This window comes from Melozone crissalis, unplaced genomic scaffold (genome assembly GCF_028551555.1).
Source record: "Melozone crissalis strain CALT ecotype California unplaced genomic scaffold, PUWL_Pcris_2 ptg000063l_1, whole genome shotgun sequence".
NCBI classification, from domain to species: Eukaryota; Metazoa; Chordata; class Aves; order Passeriformes; family Passerellidae; genus Melozone; species Melozone crissalis.
The window spans coordinates 10742351-10761427 of NW_026535841.1; the positions used below are offsets into that span (position 1 = coordinate 10742351).

Genomic DNA, 19077 nt, shown 5'->3' on the forward strand with positions numbered 1-19077 from the left:
GCAGTGTGGGATTCCACAGTTCTGTGGTTTATAAAAGCATCCCAGGGCCAAGCACCCACTGAACCTGGGGCAGCCAGCACAGGGGGCTCAGCTGGTGCTCAGGAAATCAAGAGCCCTCCAGGAATTCCCCAGCCACAGCCTTCAAGGCATTAAGTCCCATTTTTCCTCCAAATCCACCACAAATGATGACCACGTGCACGCTGCCCTGCTGCTCCCTCCGAGCCCCAGGGGACAGAAGGAGCCCAGAGGGGTCAGGGACCTGCTGCCACCTGGCCACCTGCCATTGTCATGGAAATCCTGACGCCCTTCTGCGCTTCCTGAAATTAAAATGTGCCTCCGCTATAAGTTGTTATCAAAAATAGAAGCATTTTATCTATCTTTAGTGCAGAACACAGATTGCATGGAGACATTCAATTTGGAGTCAATTTAAATTTCAATTGTCTGTGAAATCTAAATCAATAGGCTATAGTTCAATGGTGCTTTAATAAAACAGGACATAACGGAGGAATCATTAGGGATTACATATGATAAGAGATGGAAAACAGAGTCTGTGTAATGGTGGAGGAGCCATTAGAGAATTACCTCAAGCATTTGCAAGTAAACCAACAGCCTCCCTCTCCTCCTGAGACTAACGAGAAGACTTAATTGTGCTGCAGCAGCTAAAAATACATCTCTGTCAGCCCTGGGATTGGAGGGTGGGTTACAGAGGAGTGCAAACACCAGGATGCTCCATGGCTCCTTGGAGTGGGTCAGACGCCTCCTGTCCTCATTGTCCCCCTTGTCCCCCGGCCCACCTCGCTGAGCTGTCCCCAGAGTTGTGCTCCCCTCCACATCCCCCAGGGTGCCATCACTGTCCCCATTAACAGGGAGCTAACGAGGGTCTGGGCAGCTCTGGACACCTGAGCAGGAGCTGCAGTGATGTGTTTCCCCCTGATTGATGTGGATGGTCCATCACAGAGCAGTTCCCAAGCAGCTTTATTTCACTTTTATTTAATAATAATAATAATAATAATAATAATAATAATAATAATAATAATAATAATAATTCCCTTTTGCTGAGCTCATGGTGAATTATCGTGATCACACTGAAGATGAGATTGGATTTCATCAGCATCATCTTCCTGGATGAGGGAATTACCTCCACAGAAATGGCATTCAGAGGTGTGCAAGGAGTGAACCACCACACAACATCCATCCCTGCAATCCTCATCCCTGAAATCCCCATCCCACAATCCCCATCCCACAATCTCCATCCCTCAATACCCATCCCTGGTATCTCCATCCCTCAATTTCCACCCCTGCAATTCCCATCCCTTAATTTCCATCCCTCATTTCCCCATCTCTCAATCCCCATCCCTGGAATATCCATCCCTGGAATCTCCATCCCTCAATCTTCATTCCTGCAATCCCCATCCCTCAATCCCCATCTCTGGAATCTCCATCCCTCAAATCCCATCCCTCATTTCCCCATCCCTGCAATCCCCATCCCTCAATCTCCATCCCCATAATCTCCATCCCTGCAATCCCCATCCCTGCTATCTCCATCCCTGCAATCTCCACCCCTCATTTCCTCATCCCTCAATTCCCATCCCTTAATCCCCATCCTTCAATCTCCACCCCTCAATTCCCATCCCTGCAATCACCATCCCTCGATCTCCTTCCCAATAATCTCCATCCCTGCAATCCTCATCCCTGCAATCCCTATCCCTGCAATTTTCATCCCTCAATCTCCATCCCTGCAATCTCCATCCCTCAATCCCCATCCCTGGTATCTCCATCCCTCCCAGACAATATGGAGCAGCTCCACAGCCCCAAGAAGGCTCCAAGCTCCAGGGACAGAGCACTCTGCAGGGAAGGGAAGGGTCAGATTTCCCTGTTTTACCCCAACCTGATAAAGAAAAACCCCTCAATCCAAGATGAGCAATTTCAATAACAAAGTTATTGGATGTTTAAACACAAAGTTAAAGGATGTTTAAAAAGTGTTTTTACAACCTTTGGTTAACCTGCAGTAACAGCTGGTGGAGTGTGGATAAATAAAACTATTCTGTGGAGGAGACAGGAAAAATTGGTTTGATTTTAAAGGACAGTGCCTGGCTCCTGCAGAGCTGTGGCATCCCAGGAAATATTGCGTGGTGGCGGCTGCACGTCGTGTTTAATACTCAGGGATGCAGCCATGAGAGCAATACATCTGCTGGCTCCTGACAGCTGCAAAGCTGGGCTGGGCTTTAACAGCAGCTTTTCTCTTGGAAGGAAAATTCTGGGAGGGATGGTGGAAAAAAAAAACCCCCAAACAAAAAACCCCTTTGAATAGGCAGGATGTGTGCTGGTGGGCAGGGATGAAGGGATTTGGGTTTTGGGGGCACAGAGGGAGCTGAGGGGAGCTGCCACACTCTGCCCTTCCATCCATCCCATCCTTATCCCTCCCTCTGGCACTGCCACCCACAACAGCCTCAGGTAAAAACACTGTAAAATGTAAATAAATCCCCATCACCTCTTTGGTAAGAAAAGCTCCTGGCCCCGGTTTGGAGCCAGAGGAATTCTTTTCCCCACCTGAAAAGAAAATCCAAGTGGCTTGGAGCCAGAGGAATTCTTTTCTCCGCCTGAAAATCCAAGTGTCTCACTGCTCAGCACTTCCAGCCTGCTGAGGAGGAACCCAGGAGCCCACTAAAGAGGAGGCTTTAAGCCTCAACATTAAGAATTCCAAGAGATCCACTGGGCAGCATGGAAATGCAAGAAATACTACAATGCCAGTGCTAAAACCTAATGAGAAATGGAACAAGCTGAGACAGAAGCTTAACAAGAAATACTGGACAAGTCCCCTAAGAAAAACTACAGGCAGCAGCAGCAAGGAGCTGCCAGTTGGTTCTGCAGCTGTATTGATCCAGGCCAGAGAAATAGGGGGAGGCCTTTGGAAAGTAGATAAACAGGGAGATATACAGCAGGAGAGGGCCAGAACTGATGAAAACAGGAGAAAATGCAGCTTAAATCAAAGGGCAAATACACAGAAAGAGGAAAGGCAATAGGATTTGTGTTCGTGGCTAAAGAGGAGAGTTGTGGGGCGGTGATCCGCCCTGGGTAATTGAAAAGAAATGGAAAATGGAGCTCAGGATAAATATTTTCTTCAGAGAAAGTGGGCTGAAAGCTTGAAATAAGCCATTTTTAATATCAGCCTGAATCTGGGGAGAACATGCAGGGATGTGGGGTTGTGGGGGAAGGATGTGCAGTGAAAGTGAGGGACCAGGGTGGGGAATTCTGCCTTGCCAAGGTGCCCCAGCTTGGAGCTGGGCTGGGGCCAGCTGGGAAGGTGTCCCCTGGCTGGGCAGGAGGATGAGGATCTCCTTCCTCATTTGCTGGACTTGTGCCCCTGACCCAGCCTGTGTGCCTTACAGGGACAGGGATAATGTGGGACAGGAATGGTGTAGGGCTGGGATAGTGTGGGACAGGGATGGTGCAGGACAGGGATAATGTGGGATAGGGATGGTGTAGGGCTGGGATGGTGCAGAAAAGGGATAATTGTGGGACAGTGATAATGTGGGAAGGGATAATGTGGGACAGGGATGGTGCAGGGTTGGGATGTTGTAGGGCTGGGATGGTGTAGGACAGGGATGATGTGAGACAGGGATAATGTGGGACAGGGATGGTGTGGAACCAGGATAATGTGGGATAGGGATGCTGTAGGGCTGGGATGGTGCAGGAAAGGGATAATTTGGGGTAGGGATGCTGTAGGGCTGGGATGGTGCAGGACAAGGATGGTGTAGGGCTGGGATTTTGTGCAGCAGAGTCACAGGGTTTGGGGGGGTTTCTCCACCCTGGGGCAGGAGATGGGCACACAGCCTGGTCCCTGACCCCTCTAACTTTGCAGAGGGACACTGCTGGCTCTGGTGAGCACCCCAGGGTTGGGTTCCAGGGCTCAGGACCCACTGGAGGATCCCTGTCCTTCCCTCAGGAGCCACAGTGCCAGCAGCTGCCTCCTCCAGCTCCAGCCCCTGGGGGCACCAAGCAGGGAGCTCAAACACAAATTCTCCACCTCCTGCCCACTAAATCTCCCTGTCTGTGCCTGCTGCAGGGTGCTCTCTACATCAGGCAAGGAAATATGGGCTGGATGTGGGAATTTGCAGCCACCCAGCTCTCTCCATCAGCGCCAGGCAGGGCAGGGGGGTGAGGGGGCATGGCACAGAGGCTCAGCCTGGCACCTGGCACAGCTCTCCCAGGAGAAGGGGATGCAGCCAAGGGTGGATCTCCCATCCCACCTGGCTGCACCCAGGGCGTTCTGAGTCCCACATGGGCTGGATCTGCTGGTGGAGGCCTTTGACGTCCCCAAGGGTGCAGCCAGAATGGGTTTTGGGGTGTCTCAGCAGCCACCCCCGATGGAGGTCTGTGTACCAGGAGGGCTGCATCCCCCAGCCCCTCAGCTCTCCATCCCTGTGCACGGTTGCCATGGCAATGAGGGATGAAGGCTCCCTGGCGTTCCTCCACATGGCCGCTGCTGAAACACTCAGAGTTCATTGCCAGGGAGCCACCCCCGTGTTCTGTGCCAGGTGCCATCCCCAACCCATGGCTTGTCCCCTGCACTGTCCCCACCACCCTGGGCTGTCCCCAAACCTGGCCCAGACCAGAGCCAGCATCACCAGCTTGGTCCCACCACTCCTAAACACCACCAGAGCTCCACACACCCCCTGCCAGAGAGCCGAGGCATTTCCCACACCTTAAAAAAACAAAAAAGTAATTAAATGGAAAGGTCGTTCTTATTTATTCTTTTGTTACACAACCCCCGAGCTACCAAACAGCGAAATTAAGTCTTGGAGTGTTTAATGAAGGATCAGGGCGAACAGCTCATCGTTTCCAAAAGCGGTTCCCGGTGCAGGGGCACCGCACGGAGCGGGACTGCCCCGCCGGGCACTGCGGGAGCTCCGGGGAAGCGGCCCCGGGGCACCGGGCAGGGCTGGGCACTGGCTGCGCCCCCGATGCTTTCCCTGCTATACTCACAGGGGAAGGATTTTTTTTAATAGGGCCCCATGGAGACATCAGAGCAATTTTCAAGGAGGTTTGAAGCCACCGGGAAGCTTATTAGATCCGTTCTGCAGAGTTAATTTGATGTTGGTAATCAGCGAGCAAGTTAAGCAGTTAAGGAGATGGTGGCTGCTGAAGGGTTGGGCTGTTTAGCCGCCTTGTAAGCAGTGGTTACTAATGAGAGGCTCATGAATATGGATGAGGGATGATTACAGCGTGGAAAGGGCAGTCGGCAAACCATAAACCTAATTTTCATCTTTTTATTATCAAAGTCACATTATTAATAATAGACTTTACCTTGAGACCAAGCTGGATCCGGCAATTCCTGCGCTCAGCAATGCCCAGCACCAGGGAGGGGACAAGGATGGGACCCACCACGATGTGATGAACCCCATGATTGGAGACCTCTTCCATCAGCGCAGTTTGGACCACCAGGGACCCTGACCCACCCTCCTTCCCTGTGCTTGGACAGGGCACAAGGAGCCAGACACTGAAATTTCCTTGTCCCCTCCTTGCCCCAAGCACAGCCCTGTCCCACCAGCCACAAATCACTGCCACCACGGCAGTGCCACACCACAGCTGGGCACTGTCCCTCAGCCCCGGAAAAGGACAGTCCTAATTGTCTCCGTGTCTAATTAATTGTAATTATTTTCTTATGGCACTGCTGATACGGGCGCTGGTGTAACGAGGCAGCAGCCCCTGTGTGAAATGCTGAAGCAAGGGATGTAGAACATGCTAAAAGATATTAATCTACAAATGAAAATGATTTTAATTGGATTCTGCTTTTGGGGTCGGGTCACTGCTCCATTTTCAATCAGAGTTGTCCAGTCAGCAAAGCAGCAGCACAGCCCTTTCATAGGGAAACAGCGAGTGGCTGGCAGAGGTTAATAGGAATGTTGGAAAATAAATAGGCTATTGATTGATAATAACAATAAGCTGACTCCAGTCCTACCTTGGTGACCTTCCCTCACCCAACTTAGAGAAAACTCAGTTAGCATCTAATTATGGATCGCCTCACAATCCCACATATTAATGAGAGTGTGGCTGCACGGGCCTGGAGCTGCTCCCGGAGGAAGGAAGAGCCGAAACATAGTTGATCCCAGAGAAATCAGGATCTGGGACCTCTTGGCATGACATGAAATCACAGAATGGTTTGGGTTGGACAACTTAAAGCCCATCCAGTGCCACCTGTGCCATGGGCAGGGACACCTCCCACTGTCCCAGGCTGCTCCAAGCCCTGTCCAACCCAGTCTTGGACACTTCCAGGGATGGGGCAGCCACAACCAGGGCTTCACCACCCCCACAGTGAAGAATTTTTCCCTAATATTCAACCTAAACCTGCTTTCTGCCAGCTGAAAGCTTTATCCTGGTGCCCAACCAAGCCCCAGGCCCTGCCTTGTTCTGCAGGATGGAAGAGGGAAGGACCAGAGCTCTGTAAGTGATACTTTAATTGCTTCAAGATGTGCCAGGATGTCCTGCCTTCAGCTCACTCAGTATTCCACATGTGGCTCTTGGCTCTGCTCGCTGCAAGATATGGAATGGACAGAGCTAGCTGGGGGAAAAAGGGGTTGCAGACGGTGGGCAGGGATGGAGTTAAGGGAGATTTTCCTTGCCCAGGGTGGGCAGGGACACTGAGAGCCCCACAGGAAGCTGGTGGCAGGGGGGATACCCACAGTTAGTGACTTTTCCCATTTAAGGTGGCTCAAAGACCAGCTGTGTCCCTGTGAGGGGCTGGGGACAGCAAACACACGATGCTCCCCGGGATAAAGCTCCAGGATCTAAAAATCTGGATAAGGGTGTGACTGTGTGAGAACTGCTGCATGTACCTGAAAGGGAAGGAGGGGAGAATGGAAGATCTGTGGGGTTTGTAATGCGTTATTTGCAGAAGTGGGAACAGAGATGCTGATCCCGTGCAGGGCAGTGACTTGGGCAGAGATGTGGACGTGGAGCTGCTGCCTGGGCTGAATCCCTGCCTGCTTCCCTGGGCAGCTGCACGGCCGGGAGCAGCGCTGGGGCATTTGGGAAAGGTGATTGGGGCATTTGGGAAAGGTGACTGGGGCATTTGGAAAGGTAACTGGGGCATTTTGGGAAGGTGACTGGGGCATTTTGGGAAGGTGATTGGGGCATTCCCCATCCCTCCGGCAAAGCCCTTCTCGCAGGGCCTCTCTGTGGCAGAGCCCCGCGCTCGCAGCCGCTCCCCAAAAAGCCCCGGATCCATTCCACAGAATCGCAATTTGATGCAAATGAACGAAATTTTCGTGTCAGCACGGGCTGGGGGCTCTCGCTGTGACACCACAGAATGCTGGATAATAAACGCGGCCGCTCGGGAGGGGATGGAGCCGGGACCCCTCCCCAGGGCCGGGGGTGTGCAGCCTTCCCCTCCGCAGAAAGGCAGGAAGAAGCCGCGTTCTGCTCTCTGTGTGCCAGGCTGGAATCGCAGACCCGTGGGATGGTTTGTGATGGAAGAAGGCGAGAGGGAAACTGAATCCTTCCATTTTCAGCCCGTGGGCAGCGACACCTTCCACTATCTCAGGCTGGCCGCTCCAAGCCCCATCCATCCTGTCCTCGGGCACTTCCAGGGAATCAGCGGGGCCGGCGGGCTTTGCTGGAGCACGAGCTCCACCTGCCGCCCCCTCCGAGCCCGGCCCGGTGCCGCCGAGAGCCCCCGCAGCCCCCGCAGCGCTGCCCCGGCTCGGGGGCTCCGGGGGCTCCGTGCCCGCCCCGCTGCCCGCCATGGGTGATGGCACCGAGCCCCCAGAGCCACCAGCCGGGCTGCCCGGGTGTGCCCGGGGGTGCCCGGGGTTCCCGGGGATGCCCAGGGGGTGCCCAGGTGTGCCCACCCTCCTTCTCCCACCCTCCTTCTCCCCTCCGCCCACCCAGGGCCCCTCCAATCCCACCACACTCCCGTGGCCCCGGTCCCCCGAGAACAGCCTGTCCTGACCCCCCCCCCCCCATGAGAGCTGGGGACCCCCAGCCCAGCCTCACAGGGTCCCGCAGCCCCCCACACGGCACAGAGAGAGAAAACAAGGACAGCGAGGTGGTTGCACACTTGCCATGTTCACAGTAGACTTTACAGGCAGTGGGGACATCCTCGGGGCTCTGGGGACATCCTCATGGCTCTGGGGACATCCTCGGGGCTGTGGTCACCTATGGGACTCGCGGCCAGTGCCCGCCCTGCGTGGCTGTGCCCGCAGAGCAGGGGCAGCCCTGAGCAGCCAGGGCAGGACAGTGTCCCCAGGGCGGCAGCTCTGCCCCTGTCACTGCTGGGCTGCCCTGGCCACACGTCACCGCCACAGCTGGAAGGGGGGGCTGCACATCCCGCCCATCTCCACACAGCAGAGAGGGATGGACAGACAGACAGATCAACTCCTGCCAGCCACGGGGACTGGGGAGCGGGGACAGGGAGCCCTGTGGTGCAGGAGCAGGGCAAAGGAGTGATCTGGTTGTTTGGTGGAGCCTCTCTGCCCTCCTGCACTGCTCTGAGGGGGGAGCAGCCACCCATGGGCGCTGGTGGCCTGTCCCCACTGTGCAGGGTGACATCTGCCAGCTGCATCCTCTGCCATGGAGGTGACTCGTGGTCCCACAGGTCCCCTGGGTGACCGGCCTGGGGAGTCCCCCTGTGCATAGAGGGGCTGCTCTGGAGCAGAAAGGGGCGTCTGTGGGGTGAGGAGGAGAGTCCCTCACAGAGCTGGGCTCTGACAACTCCAGCCCAGTGCTGGTGGTGCTCCTGTCCTGTGCAGGAGCTCTGATCTGCCCACCCTGGGCCCAACCTGGCTTGTCCTCCCGTCCCATTCCTGCCCTGTGCTCCCCACTCTGCCCCTGTCTCCCCCTTCCATCAGCCCTAAAACCCATCCTGGTGGCGTTGGGGGATTAGTGGGGTAAGGTGGAGGCTGGACAGACTCAGAGCTGGGTGGGGAGGGGACCCCAACAGCCGGAGAGAGACCCCCCAGCTAAAGCTGGGCTTAGTGCCTGGCAGGGGAGGTGGCAGTGTCATGGGGCCACCCGGGAGACCTCTCCGGCTCTGCCTTCGGTGACAGTGACATCAGCCAGTGACAGCAGGTCTGGGGAAGCCGTGGCCATGGGAAAGAGAGCACAGGGCAAAGCCAAGAGAGAGCAGGCAGAGCTGGGCCCTGTTTGGATCTGCCCCCCTGACAGAGCTGCTGTGACCCCACAACAGCCACGGTCTGGGATGTCCTCCCAGATGAGCCAGCAGCACAGGGCCACCATCCTCTGCTGGCACACAGGGACAGCTGGGCTCTGTCCCCCTGGTCATGGCACCCTGAATGCCATCAGTGCCTTGCCATGTGCCAAACCCCCAGCAGCGAGCCAGGGCCTGGATCCTTCACCCTGGCAGGGTCCCTGCAGAGGCTGGGGATGTTCATCTGGACAGAAAGCAAAGGCCAGGCTGTGCCCCCATCCCCTGTGACACCCACTGCCCACCCCTGTCCTTGGCTGGGCCCAGGGGAGCTGCAGTGGGACGGCGACACAGAGCTGGGTTAGTCAGGGCCACGCTGCCAGCAGAGGCTTCCACATGCACCAGGCACAAGAGAAACTGTGGAGAGACACAGGAGGGGAGGAGAGGAGCCCAGGAGCACCAAGGCTGGGAGCAGCACGAGAACATTGCCCATGACAGGTGACCTGGGGCCTCAGGAGAGCCCCGAGCTCAGGCTCATGGCAACAGCTTTGCTCTGTGGCTGAATCTCTGCAAACTGGGTTTGCTGGGCCTCTACAGCCATTAATGGCTTTGGACTGTCCTATTGCCACTCAGCCTCTTCTCCTCATTGTGCCACGTGAAATTTGTTGGAAAACAGGCCAAGAGGGAAATATTCAAAGTGCCCCAGGCTGAGCATCTCTCTTCTTTCCCATGGTACCAAACGGGAGCCAGGGATGCTCAGCAGCACGGAAAAGCGAGTGCTGCAGGTGAGTAAGTCCAGGAGGAGCCACTGTCACTTGTCATGGCAAACAGCACCCGAGAGGCAAAGTGCAAAGAGAGTTGTTAGTAGCAAGAGAGAAACAGTCAGGGAGGATTAGTACAGTGGGGACAGAAGAACGGGTTAGTAACAGAAGCAGGGCGCTGGTCTGCCCTAGAGGACACACACACTGCAAGAGAAATGAAGAGAAAAGCAGCAATGGTTAGTTTGTTTAATTCAGTTCAGGAATGTGTTAGTAACAGAGATCTACTGGCTTAAAAAGGAACTGAAAAGCTTCTGCTGATAAAACCGTTTTAGGCTCCTAGTCAGCAACAGGCTCCACAGGCAGAGCTGGGCAGGGCGTGTGGGGAGAAACCCTCTCCTCTCCTCATGCTGCTGAGGGCTGCCCTGGGCAGGGGCTGCTGGTTCCCTTTCCTGACCAGGGCAGGGGATGCTGCTCCCCTTTCCTGCCTGGGGAAGGGGCTGGTGCTCCCCTCCCTACGCAGGGACCAGCAGTCCCCTTCCCTGCCCAGGGCAGGTGCTGCTGCTTCCCTTTCCTGCCCAGAGCAGGGGATGCTGCTCCCTTCTCCTGCCCAGGGACCAGCAGTCTCCTCTCCTGCCCAGAACTGGAGCTGCTGTTCCTCTCTCCTGCCCAGGATTGGAGCTGCCTGCACATGCAGGAGCTGCCAACACCACTCCTGGGTAGCCAGTGCTCTCTCCAGGGCTGTCCCTGCCTGTCCCTGCCTGTGCAGCCTGGCACTGACACCTGGCACCTCCAAACCCCTTTTTCCAGCTTTTCTGTTCCCCTTTAAAGGCAGCGCTGCTGCCGTGGTTAGTGGGCACGAGGCAGGGCTGCTGTGGGTTAGTAGGGCATGCGCTGGGCTGGTTAGTGGGTTAGTCCGTGTGCCAGGGGCTGTGGCAGCCCCAGGGAGGGCACAGGGGGCCCAGCAGGTTAGTAGGTTAATATTGGCAGCATGCAGAGCCAGGCCTGCCAGCAGCAGGGCTCTGGCTCACAAGAGCAGGAGGCAGTTTCGGGCTTTGGCGTTTGGGGAGGTGTTAGTGGAGGGTTTAGGTGGTGTAGCAGAACCTGTCCCTGAATGAAATGCTCAGCAGGCTCCTGCCCCTCTGATCCCTGCCAGGGAGGTACCAGAGCCCCCTCACAACCTGGGCTTCCCACCCGTGGTGCTGGGAAAGGTGAGAGACAGGATGCATGGAGGACACAGCCCCAGCAGTGCCTAAAGGACTCCAAAGGAGCTCAAGAAGCAGAAGAGGAAGGGTGAAAGAATCACTGGTGGTGTCTGGGGTAAGGCTGCAGCAGAGACCATGGCAGCTGCTCCAGAACTGCCCCAGCTCCCCCTGCACGTGCAGGTCCAGCAGGGAAAGCCACCATGGAGCAAAGGTGACCCACAGCTCACCCCCTTCCCATCAGAAGCTGCCTCTCCATGGGGCTGAGCAATGCTCCAAGGGCTGCACTGTGCCCCAGGAAACAGGGCTGGGATGGGGCACTCAGGAAAGCCTCTGCCCTGTGCACCTCTGGGTCACCTCCTCCCACAGCACGAGCTCCTCTGGTCCCCAAGAGACACTTTTCCAGTTTGGACTTCAAGGCTGTGACACCTGCCATGAGCTGTGTGTGCCCCCAGCCCATTGTACCCGTGTCCTTGTCCCTGTGTGGGGACATGGGCCCGAGTGGCTGCTTGGTGAGGACAGGGTTCCACCCCTACAGGGCACTGCAGAGGCCATGGCAGCAGGATTCACTGCCCAGGCTCCACACCCCAGGTGTTCCAGAAAGCCAGAGGGAAGGGCAGGGTCAGTGGGGACAAACAGAGCCCCTGTGGGCTCTGTGCCCATCGTGTCACCATGAGGAGCTGGCACAGCTCTGCCCCCACTCCCTTTTCCTCCTCCCTCCTCCTGCTCTGTGCTCGGGGCAGGGGACAAGCCTGGGGGCAGAAATGGGAGGCAGGGACACCCCAGCACCTTGCAGGAGAACCGTGTGCATGCTCAGCCCAGTGTCCTCAGGTGTCACCAGAGCCATCTCCTGGGCCGTGTCCCCCGCCGTGGCCAGGCTGGTGGCTCCACGCCACGGCAGAGGGTACCAGGGTGCTCTGCTGGGGCCAGCCCGGCTCTGGCATCGTGTCCTGGCGGTGATGGCAGCTCCTGAGCCTGGCTCCCCTCTGGACATGGTCAGTCTGGCCAGGCAGGAGCTGGGCTGTGCCCCCGGGGTGGTGGCACTGAGGAGCAGAGATGCTGTGAGACCCTGGGCTGTGACAGCCACCCCCTCTCCACTGCTGGGCACACATGGGGGGCACATCCTCTCATGCAGGGGCCCCTGGGGATGGTGTGAACCCCTGCACCCCCCTGGGGCCTGGGGAGAACCCTCCAAGAGATGGAAGAATGATCCCAATTTCCCAGCAGCTCCCTGCTCACGAGGCGTGGAAGAGCACAGGGCTGGCACCGCCTGTGTCCCCTCCCCAGAGTCCTACCTGTGGTCACCAGCTACAGGAGTGCTGTGCAATGTCCCCTGTTCCACGTGGCTCTGTGGGGCAGCGAGGGGACTGTGTGAACAGACCTCAGGTCAGTCATTAGCAGCTGCAAAAGAAACAACCAACGCAGCAAAGGCAGAGAAACAGGGCACCGTCCTCAGGTACAGCCCAGCCAGCAGCCTGGCAGGAGGGTTGGGCACAGACCTTCCTGTCCCTGTCCCCTTGCAGGGTGAAGGAGCTGAGCCAGGCACAGGGGGGGCATTGGAACCACCACACCAGAAATGGTGGCAATGCCCCAAACTGTCCCTGCCTCCAGTGAGGCAATCAGGGACTGATTGTCACCGCCACTGCCACTTCTGCTGCCGCCTCTGGCCCTGCCATGGGGTAAACTGAGGCTGAGACCCTGCTGTTCCACAGGCACTGGTTAAACTGGGACAACTGGTGGTCACAGCCTTGGGTGCTGCTCCATCTCCTCAGGGATTTGGGGACACGTGGCCGGTGCCAGCATCCAGCCCGTGTCTGTGCCCTGCCCTGCCCTGCCCTGCCTGCCCGGGCAGACCAGGACAGCAGCAGGTCCCGGGGGAGCGGGGCTGTGATGACTCTGCAGTTCAGCTGCGGAGCCGCTCCTGCTTCTCACAGCTCGCTGTCACCACAGTGCCGTGGGGACAGCACGTCCTGGTGGCTTTTGCAGCCCGGCTGCAGTGGGAGCAGCGGGAATGAGCTGTGGAGATGGCACCGAGCATCTGGCACATGGATCCCCGGCTGGATCCGAGCGGGAGGCGCCTGTGCTGGGGCAGGATGGCCTCTGCGGCCTGGGAATTAACATCCCAGGGGACAGGGAGGGAAAAACAATTTTGGGCAGACTCGTCTTGGGTGTGGGCTTGAGCTGCCTCTGCCACACGTGTGGGTGGCACATACGGTGGCCCTGGGGCTGGACATCCGAATTAAAGGGGCTAAACCCCCTCCTCGAGTGAGGAGAGAGGGAGGAAGAGGAGCAGAAGCTCCACAGCGGGCAGGAGCAGGGAGATGAGGGCACAACAGATCCCAGAGAGATGATCTCTGGGATGTGGCATCCGGGCATCCTGAGTCCTCAGCTCCCAGCAGGGTGGGCAAAGACCCCGGCCCTGTGCCCTGCCAGCTCTGCCCGACCCTCGCTGCCATCCAGCACAGCCCAGGCCCCGGTGCTGCTGCAGGGGTGCCAGGCACTGCTGCCTTTGTCTGCAGCCCTGGGGTGTCAGGGTGTGAAAGGCTCCTTGCAAGCCCGCAATGCCTGAAAATCGGATTATTTCTGGGCTCCTCTTGTCTCGCAGGGCAGGACCTACCCGCACACACAAAAGGCTGCGAGACAATGAGGCAGAGAAAATGGCTCCGCAAGAAGAGCATCTGCCAGGTTAACATCTGCGGAGGGGAGGGAAGGGCTGGGCTGTGCCCTGGGGCTGCTGGCCCGGCCTCGCCTCTAACCCCGCCTGGGACCATCAGTTTTAGGAGAAAATGGGGGCTTCGAGACAAAACACTAAAACAGCATTTTTGGCTACAAATCCTCCCAGGAGCATTGAAAATCAGGCAAGAATCCATTTACCTGGCAGGAGCCCTATTCTTGATGAGAATTCTGAAAAAAAAATAAAAAATAAAAAATACAAACCAGCCGTGCAGCAGTTAGCTCTGATTTGGGGGAGGGGGCTGCGGTCGGTGTTCGAGGTGGGGGGGGCTCAGGACCGGGATTACCGGGATTACCGGGATCACTGGGATCGCCCGCCGGGCCGCGATGTGCCGGGAACACGGAGCGGGATGCGCGGCTGCTCCTGCCCTAACAAAGGGAGGGGGCCCCGGCTGTTCCCCCCAGGGAAGGAGGAGACCCTGCCGGGAGAGGCCTCTCCTAGGGTTATTTACAACCAGGGAATAATATATTGAGAATGGGGGTATTTTTGGGGGCGTGGAGAGGACGGAGCAGCCGCATCCGCCGGCCTCGCAGGACCCCCCGAATCCCGGGGCGACATCGCCCCCGCTCCCGCCCGGAGGTGGGGGCGGCCCCACCGAGCCCCCAGACCCCATCCCGGCCCGCAGGGAGCGGAGCCGTGCCCGCGGTGCGTTACCTGCTCCGGGGGGCCGGGCTGGGGTTGGGGGGCTCCGGTTCTGCTGGCTCCTGCCCGCCGCGCCGCTCCTTTGTGCTGGAGCTTTCCCAGAGCATCCCCGAGGAAGAGGCGGCCGAGCAAACTCCTCCTCCAGCAGCCCCCGGCTCCCCCGGCCCTACCTACGGCGCAGGAGGATGCTGCAACTCGCATGAAATTTTAATGCTGGAAATGCGGCCCAGCCACCTTTTCCCCGCATCGCTCCCGCTGCGGGAGACCCTGGGGACCCTTTTGCGGCTGCAAATGCCGCTGTCACCTCCTGCCAGGCATCGTTTGCCGTGACGGGCATGGGTGTGACACAGGGGACGCGGGACAAGGGGGATAAGGGTTGTTGGACCCCTGGGGACGTGGTGGCAGGATGAGGTGGCGACGGATGGCACACAGAGCAGCCCGGCTTGGGGACACAGCCGTGTCCAAGGACAGCTCCCCTCCCGTCCGGGGGTTGTGACAGCCCCTCCGCAGCGCTCTGCAGCTGCTGGGCTCCCGCATTGTTCTCCAGTCCCCGCCGACTCCCCGGGGACCCCTGGTCTCGCCGCCAGCTGCCCACCGTGCCTGGCCATGTGCTGGCCCCGCTCCCGACCCCGCGTCCCCCCAGGGCTCTGTGCTGAGCAGGAACAGGGGGTACCCAGGACGGGGGGTCACAGAAGCTCCGCTCTGCTACTCGGGTCTCCCTGGCTGCCGGCCCCGGATGGGTTTGCCCTGGGGCGCAGGATGGCTTCATTCAGCCCATCCCACAGCTTTTTGTTTCTTCTTCTATTTAGGCTTTTTAATTGTGATTTCCTGCGGAGAAAATCTCTTGCTGGGCAGCATTCCCTCCGCTGGTGGCCTTGCTGCTGCAAATGTCATGCATGGGACATTTTCGCCACATCAAACATTTCCTCCAGAGCTCTTCTGAAATGAGGATTTTTTTTTTTTTTTTTTTCTAGAGCAGCCTTTCCCGGCTGTTTTTCCAGCTTTGGCTGCACACTGGGTGTGCTGGGATGGTGTAGGGGTGTGCACACGTGGGTGGGAGTGCTGGGATGGGTACAGGGTCTGCATGGATGCAGGGATAGGGGCACACTGGCTTGATCCTGCAGCTCCTTTCAGCCCCTGGCAGGTGCTGGAAGAGCAGATGGTGTCTGTGGGGTGGTGGGATGTGGGGGTCCTGCAGAGCCCCCTGCACCTGGGTAGAAAAATTCCCCTCCACCTCATCCCTGCCCCGGGAGTGGCATCACACCCGGCCACGCACCCCCATGGCCTTCATCCCCAACTGCCAGCGCCGCCTTGGACAAGTGAGCCTTTATTGAGCTTTGTCCCCGCTCAGGGGACAGACGGGGCCCGGGCGGGGCGGCTCCGGCGCCGCGGTCACTGCTGGACCCTGCGGATGGACTGCACCTGGCCCGTCTGCGCGTGGGACCCCCACTCCCGCACGTGCTTGTACTCGCCCGCGGGGCTGTCGCTCTCCAGCAGGTACTGGAAACCCCGGTAGCCCGGGTACTGCGAGCAGACCCACCTGCGACAGAGCAGAGATCGACGGTGACCCTGGGCCTGGTGGCACCGTGGAGCCCCCGCAGCTGCCGGAGCATCCTCAGCCCCACTGCCAGAGCATCCTCAGCCCCGCTTTCAGAGCATCCTCAGCCTCACTGCCTGAGCATCCTCGGCCCTGCTCCCAGAGAATCCTCGGCCCCACTGCCAGAGCACCCTCGGCCCTGCTGCCAGAGCATCCTTGGCCCTGCTGCCAGAGCATCCTCGGCCCTGCTCCCAGAGCATCCTCGGCCGGCTGCTGGAGCATCCTCGGCCCTTCTGCGTGCCCCGGGTACTCACGCTCCGGAGCGGACAACGAAGGAGCCCACGGTGCTGCTGCCCCATCCCAGGGCGGGCAGCGAGGGGCAATCATCGCTCATCTCTGCCCGCTTGCCCTGGAAGTTCTCCTCCTCAAAGAGCATCAACCTGCTCCGTCCGTGGTCCTGCGGCCGAGACGGGCACGGTTTTGGCACTGCCGCCGTGGCCAGGGGTGGGCTCCGGGGGTCGCCCCCCCGGGGGCGGCCGGGGCGGGGGCACTCACGGCGCAGGCGATGGGGCGGAATGAGCACATCCTCTCCACGTGGTAGGCGTTGCTGCCGCTCCACGCCTCCCAGCACGGGTACTCGCCGCGCTCCAGCACGAACTGCTGCCCCTGGAAGCCGCAGTGCTCGAAGCCTGCCCACCTGCCGGGGCGGGAGGGGTGAGACCCCCGGCGTGCCCACCGCCCCACTCACAGCCGGTGCCCAGCGGTGCCCACGGGAGGCAGCTCGGGTAGCAAAAGGCACTGCTCCAACCCCCCTGCCATCCGTGGGGTCCCGCAGCACCGGGGGGTGGCAGTGCCCCGGGACCCCCACTCACGCCCCGCTCTCGATCTTGCAGGAGCGCACGGTGCTGAAGCCGTGCTCGGGGGTGCTGTAGCAGTCGGTGGTGAACTCGTGCTTCTTGCCCTGGAAGAAAGGCTCATCCCACACCACCATCTGGGGGGGATGGAGGGAGTCAGGAGGCTCTGGGGGTGCAGATATTGCAGCCCCATTCCCGGGGGTTCACAGGGCATGGTGCTGGTCCTGCCCAGGCTCCTGTACCTTCCAGAGGCCGGAGGATTTCTTGCAGCGGTGGCTCATGGTGGCTCTGCCAGAGCACAGGGGAAGGGCACAGTTCAAGCTGCCTCTGTGCCCAGATGAAAATGACCTCAGGAGCCCTTGTTGTCCCCCTTTCACAGCACTCTGGGGGACAGCAAGGGGGTTGCTCCATGCTGGAGCAGATGAAGAGCTCTGTGGCTCTCCCTGCCCAGCTGGAGCTGCCACCAGGGCCATGTGGAGCAGCGGGCACCTGGCCCAGTGGGCACCTGGCCCTGGCAGACATCCCTGCCCGTGCCCAGGGAAACTCCTCCTCCCACTGGCAGCTCCCCGAGCCAAAGCCCCGGTGCTGGCAGGGCAGTGCTGAGCTGGGAGCGCTGCAGAGTCAGCTGTGCCCACAGCGGGCATCAACACCTGCCACTGCCACAGCCAGGGACAGCCCCCAATCCCCCAACCCCCACCACAGCTCCTGGTGACAAGGAGAGCTCTAGCCCTGGATCTGGGGTGTTCCTCCACTGTTCCCACAGCTGCTCACTCCCAGGCCCCTCCATGGGCACGGGGCAGCTGCCCCAGGCTCCAGCGCTTACCTGGGGTGAGGCACTGGTGCCCAGGGAGGTGACATGTCCAGCAGCCTCCAGCTGGGTTTTTATAGCCTCCAGATAGAGACAGAACCCAGGGGAGCATTACTGAAACCCCTAACTCAGCACATGGCGGGGAGGAGGGACTGGCCAGAACAAAGGCGCCGTGTCAGAGACGCTGATGAGCCGGGACATGGAGCTGGCCCACCAGGCACGGGCTCTGACCCCCACCCCACAGCTCCAGGGCTGGGGCATAGCCCCCAGGCCCTGCCAGCACTCCTGCCATGTGCCCTCCCTGGCATGGGGCTGGGCTGGGGCTGTGTCCCAGCTCTGGCAGCGCTCCCCCTGCCCACAGGCAGTGCTGCCTGCTCTCAGGGTGTGAGGAGGTTTCCTCACCCCTTTCTGGGAGCTGGGAGGAAGGACACGTCTCCACTTGCTCTCCCTGCACAGGCAGAGCAGTTCTACCCTAAATCCAGGGTGGCTCACTGCAGGTTGGGCACACAAGAGCCATGGACACCATAAGAAGTGGGGATCAGGGGCATGGAAAGTGGTGGTGAGGATATAAAAGGCACGGGAGGGACTGGAGGTGCAGGTCATGACTTGGGAAGAGCTGCAGCAGCCTCCTGCCTCTGTGTGCTGGAAAGATTCTGCTGTCACCACATTCTGGGGTGACCTCACAAATCATCCTGGGGTGCTGCCAGGGCTCCACAAAGGCTGGGCAGAGGCACCCACCCAGCCTGCCCCTCGGAGCAGGCAGCAGGCAATGGAGGCTGTCGAGCCCAATGAGAAAACCCATGTCTGCAGGGAGTGCTGTGTTTTGGGACAGAATTTGCTAGAAAACTGCCAGGAGGCTGAGCCAGAATCCCCCTCATGCAGCTGCAGCAGCCCTGTGAGCCCTGGGCAGCCTGGGAGAGGCAGAGCAGGGCAGCTGGGGTGGCTCAGCACAACGGGCTGCCCCAGGGCACAGCAGAGCTGCACGGGCTGTCCCTGCCACCTGCAACCCCAGCAAAAGCCCTCTTGGCACTGGCACAATTTGTCCCTGGCCTCTCGCTGTGGCCTGAGCTAAACTCAGCTTGTTCTGGCCACCAGCACAGTGACCACCACTCACTGTCCACACCATGTCCTGGCAGTGTGACACCGTCACTGGAGCCCCCATGGTGGCACTCAGTGCCAGGCAGGGATGCTGCAGCAGCAGCAGATGCACGGGCAGTGGGACTCACCAGGGCAGAGAAAACCCTTTTGCCCGTGCCCTCCATGGCCACACTGTGCCAGCTCTGTCCATCTGCTGCCAGGGCTGTGCTGGAGCTGTGCATCTCTGTGCCAGGGAGGGATGGTGCAGTGAGGGCACAGGGTCCATGGCAGGGCAGAGATTTTGTGTTTAAGGAGCTTAG

The 19077-nt window shown here is 59.1% G+C and overlaps 1 protein-coding gene across 1 annotated transcript; it reads right to left on the bottom strand.

The window, feature by feature from the left end:
• Nucleotides 1-15873: 15873 nt before the first annotated feature.
• CRYBA4 (crystallin beta A4) lies at nt 15874-17153 on the bottom strand. Its single transcript, XM_054289110.1, has 5 exons — nt 17115-17153; nt 16891-17009; nt 16574-16715; nt 16333-16475; nt 15874-16021 (listed from the first exon to the last, which is right to left on the bottom strand). Exons 1-5 carry the CDS (start codon nt 17151-17153, stop codon nt 15874-15876), a joined length of 591 nt encoding a protein of 196 aa, XP_054145085.1.
• Between the last annotated feature and the right edge of the window lie 1924 nt (nt 17154-19077).

Coding starts and splice junctions, on each gene's coding strand:
- CRYBA4 (XM_054289110.1), bottom strand. CDS start 17,153: ATGAGCCACCGCTGCAAGAAATCCTCCGGCCTCTGGAAG. Junction 17,010..17,114: donor AATCCTCCGGCCTCTGGAAG/GTACAGGAGCCT, acceptor CATCCCCCCCAG/ATGGTGGTGTGGGATGAGCC. Junction 16,716..16,890: donor TGCAAGATCGAGAGCGGGGC/GTGAGTGGGGGT, acceptor CCGCCCCGGCAG/GTGGGCAGGCTTCGAGCACT.